At 36.4% G+C, this 8,645-nt stretch overlaps 1 protein-coding gene and 1 long non-coding RNA gene across 3 annotated transcripts in view; one reads left to right on the top strand and one right to left on the bottom strand.

Moving 5' to 3' along the window:
* Nucleotides 1–686: 686 nt before the first annotated feature.
* Nucleotides 687–8,645, bottom strand: part of LOC107596235 (calcyphosin-like protein) — a 30,326-nt gene continuing 22,367 nt past the window's right edge. Inside the window, exons 4-6 of one of the 2 annotated variants that reach the window (XM_016286922.1) lie at nucleotides 2,980–3,157; nucleotides 2,690–2,884; nucleotides 687–1,097 (exon numbers count right to left, since the gene is read on the bottom strand). In XM_016286922.1, the coding sequence (XP_016142408.1) occupies nucleotides 996–1,097; nucleotides 2,690–2,884; nucleotides 2,980–3,157 (475 nt within the window). In that variant the 3' untranslated portion in view covers nucleotides 687–995. Of the gene's footprint in view, nucleotides 1,098–2,642; nucleotides 2,885–2,979; nucleotides 3,158–8,645 lie in introns of both variants that reach the window. The other variant, XM_016286924.1, reaches the window with a different exon arrangement.
* LOC107596236 (uncharacterized) overlaps nucleotides 4,373–8,645 on the top strand; it is a 46,692-nt gene continuing 42,419 nt past the window's right edge. The window contains exon 1 of the long non-coding RNA XR_001610342.1: nucleotides 4,373–4,438. This is a non-coding gene — a long non-coding RNA (uncharacterized lncRNA). The remainder of the gene's footprint in view (nucleotides 4,439–8,645) is intronic.

The following is an 8,645-nucleotide window of genomic DNA, read 5'->3' as shown; positions in this document are numbered from 1 at the left end:
TGATCAAAAATACAGTAAAAAATAATGTTGTGAAATATTACTATTTCAAATAACTGTTTTTGTGATTATTTTGTAAAATGTAATTTATTGCTGTGATCAAAGCTGAATTTTCAGCATCCTTACTCCAGTCTTCAGTGTCACATGATCTTCAGAAATCAGTCTAATATGCTGATTTTCTGCTCAAGAAACATTTCTGATTATTATCCATGTTGAAAATAGTTGAGCTGCTCAACATTTTTGTAGAAATCATGAAACATTTTTATTTTCATGATTCATTGATGAATATAAAGTTCAAAAGATCCGAATTTATTAGAAATATAAATCTGTGAATAATATAAATGTAATCCTTGAATAAAATTAATTTCTTTAAAAAAAAAAAAAAAAAAACCTGACCCCAAAACTTTTGAATTGCAGTGCGTTTATTTTGGTTTAAATTTAGTTTGGACAAAAATCTGTGTAGTTTTGGTTTAGTTTGTAATAACTGCATCAATAAGCAAAACACTTGTTTAGTCAAATGAAATATATCAGCAATGTGTTTCTGAGGTGTAGGTGTGGAGCGGTGAATGCTCAGCAGGTGGCGCAGCAAACACAGGCGCTCGCGATCATCTGACTACAGCACATTAACTGCATCGAGTTAATCGATGCACCAGTTTACAGCTTAAACAGCTGGTGCGATTTATCAAGTGATTGAAGAGTGTTTGTCAGAGAGCTCAATAAAGCTCTTTTGAAGCTGACGTCTTACAAGCCCGGGTTTTGACAGCTGTCACGCCGTTTACTGGCGTTCCGGTCAAGATTCACATGCGTTCATTTCGTCTTCTGGGAACAAGCTGTGTGTGCAACATTAATGCAAGATGTAGAAATCAAACACTTTTAATTAGACACGGAATTTCTATGAGTAAATATTGCACAATCTGCACCATCTCAGTGTTATATCTAATGATAAATTGGATGCGTCGAAAGTCAGACGAGTGCATGCACGTGAGAGGTGATGATGACTACAGCTTCCATGCGTTCTTCATCATGGTGATGAAATACTCATCGCTGTCGATAGAAGCACTGACTCCGCTGTAATAGTTCAGGAACTCCTCCAGCGTCACCTGGCACGGGAAGAGATGACAGATTAGTGCGTTATAAACGTGCAAACCCGTCTCATTTCATTAGAACACATACAGCGCATTCTGACTGGCATCAATGAAGATTTTTTTTCTTCCTATTAGTTGCAAGCAGGACTAAAGGCCCGTTCACACCAAGCAGGGCCGTTTCTAACCATAGGCGATCCCTTTTGTCGTCCCCAGATCCTGCTGGTCCTCTAGGCCAGTGAATCTCAACCTTTTGGCGTACCGGACCCCAGTCCAATTCAGAACCATCCTCAAGGACCCCCAGAACAAAATTGACTCATCTATGGATCCTTTGTGTCTTTGTGAGGACCAAATGCAGTCAAGTATAATTCAAGTCGTGTGTATGTGGGGTAAAGCAGCAAAGCTTTTATTATGTCACAGTCGAGCGCTTCCGGTCCTTCCGGTCGTGCGTATGTGGGGTAAAGCAGCGGAGCTTTTATTATGTCACAGTCGAGCGCTTCCGGTCCTTCCGGTCGTGCGTATGTGGGGTAAAGCAGCGGAGCTTTTATTATGCCACAGTCGAGCGCTTCCGGTCCTTCCGGTCGTGCGTATGTGGGGTAAAGCAGCGGAGCTTTTATTATGCCACAGTCGAGTGCTTCCACTGCTTTCGAGCCGTGTGTCACGCTCGTTCAGCGCCTCGTTTCGCTTCGACGGCTTTCAGCCTCACCCTGCTTCATTCTACTACGTTAATAAATCATTAGCTCATCCATGAACATGATTTCTGCCTGAGTCCCGTCGGATTGCTTCGGCTGTGGGGATGAAGACCACAATCCCATGATTCCACACTCAGTCACGGTGTAATCAAACTATGCCTGTGTTTCTTTGTTTGTTTTGAATACGTGCCCTCTAGTGGCAAAAAATGACATATTGTGCCTTTAACTGGACATTACTGCATTAAGTAATAGAAGCATCATCCCTCATTCCACATACAAAGAGGTCATTTACATTAAAGACTTAAATGTTAAGCAGCAAAACAACCTGTTTGATTGTAAAGGTCATAGAAAGAGGGTCAAAATGGTCGTATCATTTCATTATATCTGATTTTGCTGCTAGAAAACTTGACTGATATTATGAGGAAAAAAATTAATTTTAAAAACATTATTTCCTTGCACAATCATAGAACAATAGTTATACTATTGATTGTCTGTCAAAAGGTGCAATTAAGGAATAATTGTGAGAAGGACATGCAAATATATAGTTCACTTTGCAAATATATATATATAAAAAAAAAGATAACTATAACAAAATAATTTGTATATGAAATATATGAAACAATTGTATTAATTTATAAAAGGTGTAATTTTCAGTTATGTATAAATGGTTTGGGTATTTATGTCTTTTGTATAGATTAAGTTTATTAGTGAAAGTGACACTTACTATGAAAAAAAGAGTGGGTTAAAATAAGCTGAGGCTTCAGCCTACACCTTTTTCGTTCAATGTCTAAAATTATGTATTATTACGGAATTGTGTATAAGACTGAAATAATACAAAATCTTGATGATTATAGTAATATCTACTGCAGACCTTTATTAGACTGGAAATGCATTCCACATCCCAAAAATTGGAGGTACCTTTCCATCTTTAGTCATACGGAGAGCCATACGGAAGGCTTGTTCTCCTGTCCACTCTCCGCTCTTGTATTTGGGGTGGTTTTTGCTGTTGTAAACACCCTGTAGATCTTCTATGGTCACAACGCCGTCTCCTGTCTTATCAAACTTCTGAAAAGCCTGATTGATCACCTGTTTCCGTGCGCTCGACATGGGCGGCTGAAGCAAAGAAACAGAACAAGTGGGTTGCACTGAAATTAGAATGATGAAGGTGTTTTTGAGAAATGTTCTGCATCCTCAAAACACGTTCATACCCTTAATTTATCAAGAAAATCATCAAAGTTGATAGTGCCGCTTCCATCCTTGTCCATCATGGCAAAGATCTGCTGTGCTGTGTCCTTCCCCACAGACACGCCGTAGTTCTCCAGCCCCTTCTCGAACTCCTGGAAGTCCAGAGATTTACTGCCATCATCGTCCATCATGCGAAACGTCCTGGAAAAAATAGAGGGAATTTATGTTCTAGGTTAAACTGTTGAACGTAAACATATTTTCATTATTTCTCCCAAATCCTCTACCTTCGTAAAAGCTGAATGAAACAGAAAGACAAATATTTAAATGATTGATCCAAAATCCCTAATTAAGCATATGAACATTTCCACCTACTTTAGCCTAAAAACTTAAGATGAGTTGCTGCCTTCCATTTGTACGCCTAATCAAACTGGTTGCATGTCATTTCGACTTTTTTTTTTAAATATTGACCAGCTGAATCTCTTATAACTTAAAAAAAAAATTAAGCTGAAATCATGAGTTAAAAGAAAAAACATGTTGCCATAACTTACTGATCATAGCATTTTTTTACAGTGTTATAAATTAGAAATTACATTTTTTTCTTTAAAAAGGCTATTTTAAGATTTATTATGCTACGTTCAGATTTTTGCATTAAGGCATTTTCATATTATTTTTCAGATTCTCTCTACTGTCATGATAAAATAATATTTTATGTAAATTGCATATGTAAATAGTTTTTGTGCATTTTTATTGTAATTTGTTGATTTAAATAAAAATCATTGTATTTTTTTACTGTAACAAAATACTACAATAATGACAATCTATTGAGTATCACAACTGAGAATAAAAGTAAAGCATCTGAATGCATAACAGTATACACATTTTATGAGTAATGTGCTTCATTTTCATGAAAAATTTCTGTATGTACAATATAATTTCTTTTGAATTTGGGGTGAAATATGTCTTGGTTTTCCTGAGATTCACCCCATCACTGGTTCAGTCCCTCTGGTGTAACCTGTGAGGTCAATATCTTGCTCAAGGGCACAGTGGTGATAATTCATCATCTGCATTCAGCATCTGCATTAATCAATAATTTTTTTATTTATCTATATCTGTTTTACCTAAGTAACCATAGTTTCTGCCAAATACCGATATTGACGAGTTTGTCAACTACAATTATTATTTCTGCTTTTTTTATATTTTAAAACGATTTAGAATAATATTCAAAGTGTAATACATTTTCAGAATGTTTCTATGAATTTGTATAAAGTCTGTCTGAATGAGTTTTACTGTAGTAACAGTAAACGGTATAATAACCATTTTAGACGAAAGCTAGGTCATTTTGTTTAAGGTGGGAATGCGTGATCACCTGACGCTGAAACGCATTTCTCATTAACTTCAAAATACGGCCTACTGTTTTAAATGAGACATTTTCTGATCTATTCCTCTGTATTTACCATGGTAAACTACGACACTTCAGTACAGGTAAAGAGATTGTCTTCATGTCTGAAGTAGTTTGTAGATCAAGGTAGTTTTTTTTTGAGTATTCTAGAAGCATGTCAAACCCAGTAGGCTAAAGGGAGATTCTCAAGGAAATATATACCGGTACATATCACCTTTCACCCACAAATTATTACTGTAATTCCAATTCCCATTCATTAATTCCCTTTATTCTCAATGATAACTCTCATTTGGTTCACATTAGTAGTTTCTGACTGTGTTATTCTGAAAAATGGCCTATTAACAGATTTCATGAGATTCACCCAAAGGCATTCATGTTGTAAATAACTGGAAATGTTGATATTGCTTTTCTATTAAGATACTCACGTTTAAAGGAGAAGCAGCTGAAATGCTTCTAATTGCTTTCGTCTGTTTTGGAGTGGAAAGTAACAGAGACAAACACCTCGGTTTTGTCAATTTGCACCACTTAGAGGAAGATTAAAATCTTGGACCAACAGAGGAATACTTTATGCTTTCTTGTTTACTGCGTGTCAATGGTTTTAAACATAAACAGGACTTCTCACAGAGCATTAGAGGTTGTGTAGAGTCATTGGATTCATGTGCACAACAGTGATATGCACCAGTGACATTGCAATGAAGTGACCCAGATCTGACGGTCGCCCTACAATGGGCTAAATGTTTACAGCCAATAGCAACAGTTGTATTTGTGGTTGTATTTATCGTGCTTATCACGATTTTCTCTGCACAAGCTTAAATCACCAGTTTCATTTCTGTAAAGATTTTTTGTATGTGCTCGTGCTTTTGAACATTTGTTCAAAACATTTCAGTTAATTATGTGATGGTAAAATCCAAATAATGTGTTAATTACCATGATTTTACAAACGTACTGTGCCAGTAAGAAGTATTCACACCCCCTTGGAAGCTTTCATGTTTTACAACCTTTTTTGACACCGATCAACAGTAAAATATTCTTTCATGTCAACACACATCGCACATCTGGCTGCTACAGGGTTTTTTCCCCTTCATTTGTTCTGTTTAAAAACTACTCAAGCTTGGTCAAGCTTAAATGAAGGTTGTGTGTGAACAGCCTTTTTAAAGTTTGCCTGTAAATTACCATTCAGATTGGGATCTGGGGCCATATTACAAAAACGTTTCTGTTTAGTAAGGCAATTTGTGTTGGAACAACTTTTCAGATCTCAACTTAAGACGGTATTGGTTTCTGTATTACAGCCCCTTGTCTGGTTGGGGTAGTCTAGTTGTCTTTAGTCTCTTGGTGGCCTCCCTTAGATTTACAGCTTCTTGAGTTTCTTATCGATTGATTTAACTGTACACTCTGTGACTTGGAACTCTTCTGGTATATGTTTCCTTCCTTGAGCTTTTCAATTAACTGCTTGGATTGATCTTTTTTTCTTGATGGCGGTTCTGCCAGAGTACTGACTTTCCAGATTGAGGTGTATTTATACTAGAATCAAGCCCCTTGACAACACAAGTGATCTCAATTTAAGTATTTATGTGACCTCTAAACCCAATTGGCCGCAGCAGTGATGGTATAGGTCATATTAAATGGGGTGAATGCTTATGAAATGACTTATTTTGGATTTTACATTCTGAGAATCTGTTTTCGCTTTGATGTTAACGAGTCGTCCACTTATTTATGGTATTGTTTTAATTTTTATAGTTTTTTACTGTCCTTACATCACCCCAATCGCTTAAACATCAAAGCGCTGTAAACAAGATCTCTCCCACCATATTGACTTCTTCTGTTTGTGCCCTGAAGTTGCGGCATTGTAAATCTGCCGTCTACACATCTTGTAGTTGAGCATAAACAGGAAAGTGAATTTAGAAACTCAAGACAAATAAGCAACTTTTTTATGTTTTGTTGTAAGCTGGGTATGTTTATTCAGCCGACTTTAGAAATTCCATTTGGCACAAGTGTAAAGTAATAAATAAGTTTCTGTCTCCCTCCTGAAATATCTAAATATAAATGAAAAGCATCTTGCAATAAATACCGTTTATCCACAATACAGATGCACTGCATCGACATTTCTGCTGTTGGTGTGAAAAAGCCAACACTCCCAAATGCTGATCATGATTAGTTGACATTGGAAATGTAACAATACACACACACACACACACACACACACACACACACACACACACACACACATTTACATTCCTGTAATACTGCCTCAACTCATTTGTACACACAAATAAAGACACTAAAGTACTCCACTCCAATATAAATGGACAGAAGTAGAGTCACTGAACCCCTTGTCTTATTTGCATTAGCCTTTTCAGAGGGGGGCAAAACCTTTACATGCTAGGTGACATCTAGTTTAAAGGAATAGTTGACTCAAAAATGTAAATTTGCTGAAAATGTTCTCACCCTCAGGTCATCCAAAATGTAGATAAGTTTGTTTCTTCAGATTCGGAGAAATGTAGCATTTCATCACTTGCTCAGCAATGGATCCTCTGCAGTGAATGGGTGCCATCAGAATGAGAGTCCAATAAAAACATCACAATAATCCACAAGTAATCCACACCACTCCAGTCCATCAGTTAATGTCTTGTGAAGCCAAAAGCTGTGTTTGTAAGAAACAAATCCATCATTAAGACACTTTTAACTTCAAACCGTTGCTTCTGGCTAAAATATGAGTCCTCTATCCATAGTATTGCTTTCGCCATTCTCATTCTGACGGCACCCATTCACTGCAGAGGACCCACTGGTGAGCAAGTGATGTAAAAATATAAAATTTCTCCAAATCTGTTCCAATAAACAAATAACCTAATCTACATCTTGGATGGCCTGAGGGTGAGAACAATTCTAAGCAAATTGTCATGTTTGGGTGAAGTATTCCTTCAAGTTAATTTAATTTACATATTTTATTCACTGTTTGCAATTTCCCAGAACAAAAAAATAAGAATTTTATTTGCATTGACAGCACTGGTACTGCCTTGTCGAAGCGGGCGAACACCTTCTGTATCCAATTAGCAAGCTTAGACACAGTTTAATCGCTTACTAGGGTTCCAACATTGGCAGGGTGCCCTATATTTCTAAAAACAAATTGAAGACATGTTGTCTTGTCTACTGCTGATATTTCCTCAGGGCAGGATGTACTGATTGTTTAAACTTGAGTAACTTGAGTCCTTGCGCTGGGTTTGACGGTGTGTGGCAAGATCAGAGCAATTCCATTTTCATTCAGAAGGTACATTACATTTTAATTTACAATTCACTTACATAAATGAGACCTGAATTGAAATGTAATTGATCCACGTACAACGATTGCATGCTCCATTAGCTGTTGCCTAGTTTTTACAGTTAATTCCATTAGCTTTGAAGGAAAGACATGTTTAGGGCTTGATGGATCCTGGCGTGAGTCCAATCTCATTTGTAGTTTTGTCCTTAATTACTTCAGAGTTATTCAATTAGACCACAGTCTTTTTCGGCGAGAAACAACAGCATGGATGAAGAAGTTATCTGAACGAATATCAAAAAACGAGAGTTGTAGACGGTGCCATTATCTTAATGCTCTATGAACTGATTTGGGGATTGTGGCTCATTTGATTCAGACCAAATTCAGCTATATCAGATTGTTCAGCACGCTTTGTATATAAACCAGATTTGTCCTTTTGTGTTTCTGACTTACATGGAATATGGTGTAATATATACAGGAGTGGACTGGAATGTAACAGTAAAAAGACTGGCTACACTTTTACAGCATGTTTCTGAAAGGACAAAGCTAAACTTAACACTTAATCCTGTACGTCTGAACAGCTTAGAACTGCTTACAACTCCTCCATTAGTCTCTCCAGCTGTTCATCTTCACACATGCAGTGATCAGTTAACTGTGTTTATGACAGATTTCATGCTCCATAATTAGTCCAGAAACTAAGATAACATAAAGAACATTTTCTAATGGAGGGGTGAAGCATGTGCACTCTAAAAAATAAAGGTTCAAGGGGTTTTTCAGCCTGATGGCATAGGAGAACCATTTAAGCTGCACAAACTTTAGCTATTTAGCTTTAAAGTGCATATGGGTAATTCTCATGAAAATTTGCCAAGGTCACATTTCCACAACTTTATTATATATATATATATATATATATATATATATATATATATATATATATATATATATATACTGTATATATATATATATTTTAAATCAACATAAATTATCAATGCTATCAAATAGTTTACAATTTAAATATTTATTTTCATTAATTTTTC

The sequence above is a fragment of the Sinocyclocheilus grahami genome, unplaced genomic scaffold, assembly GCF_001515645.1.
Source record: "Sinocyclocheilus grahami isolate Dianchi unplaced genomic scaffold, SAMN03320097.WGS_v1.1 scaffold216.1, whole genome shotgun sequence".
NCBI lineage: Eukaryota > Metazoa > Chordata > Actinopteri > Cypriniformes > Cyprinidae > Sinocyclocheilus > Sinocyclocheilus grahami.
This window is presented reverse-complemented; position numbering and strand designations above follow the sequence as displayed.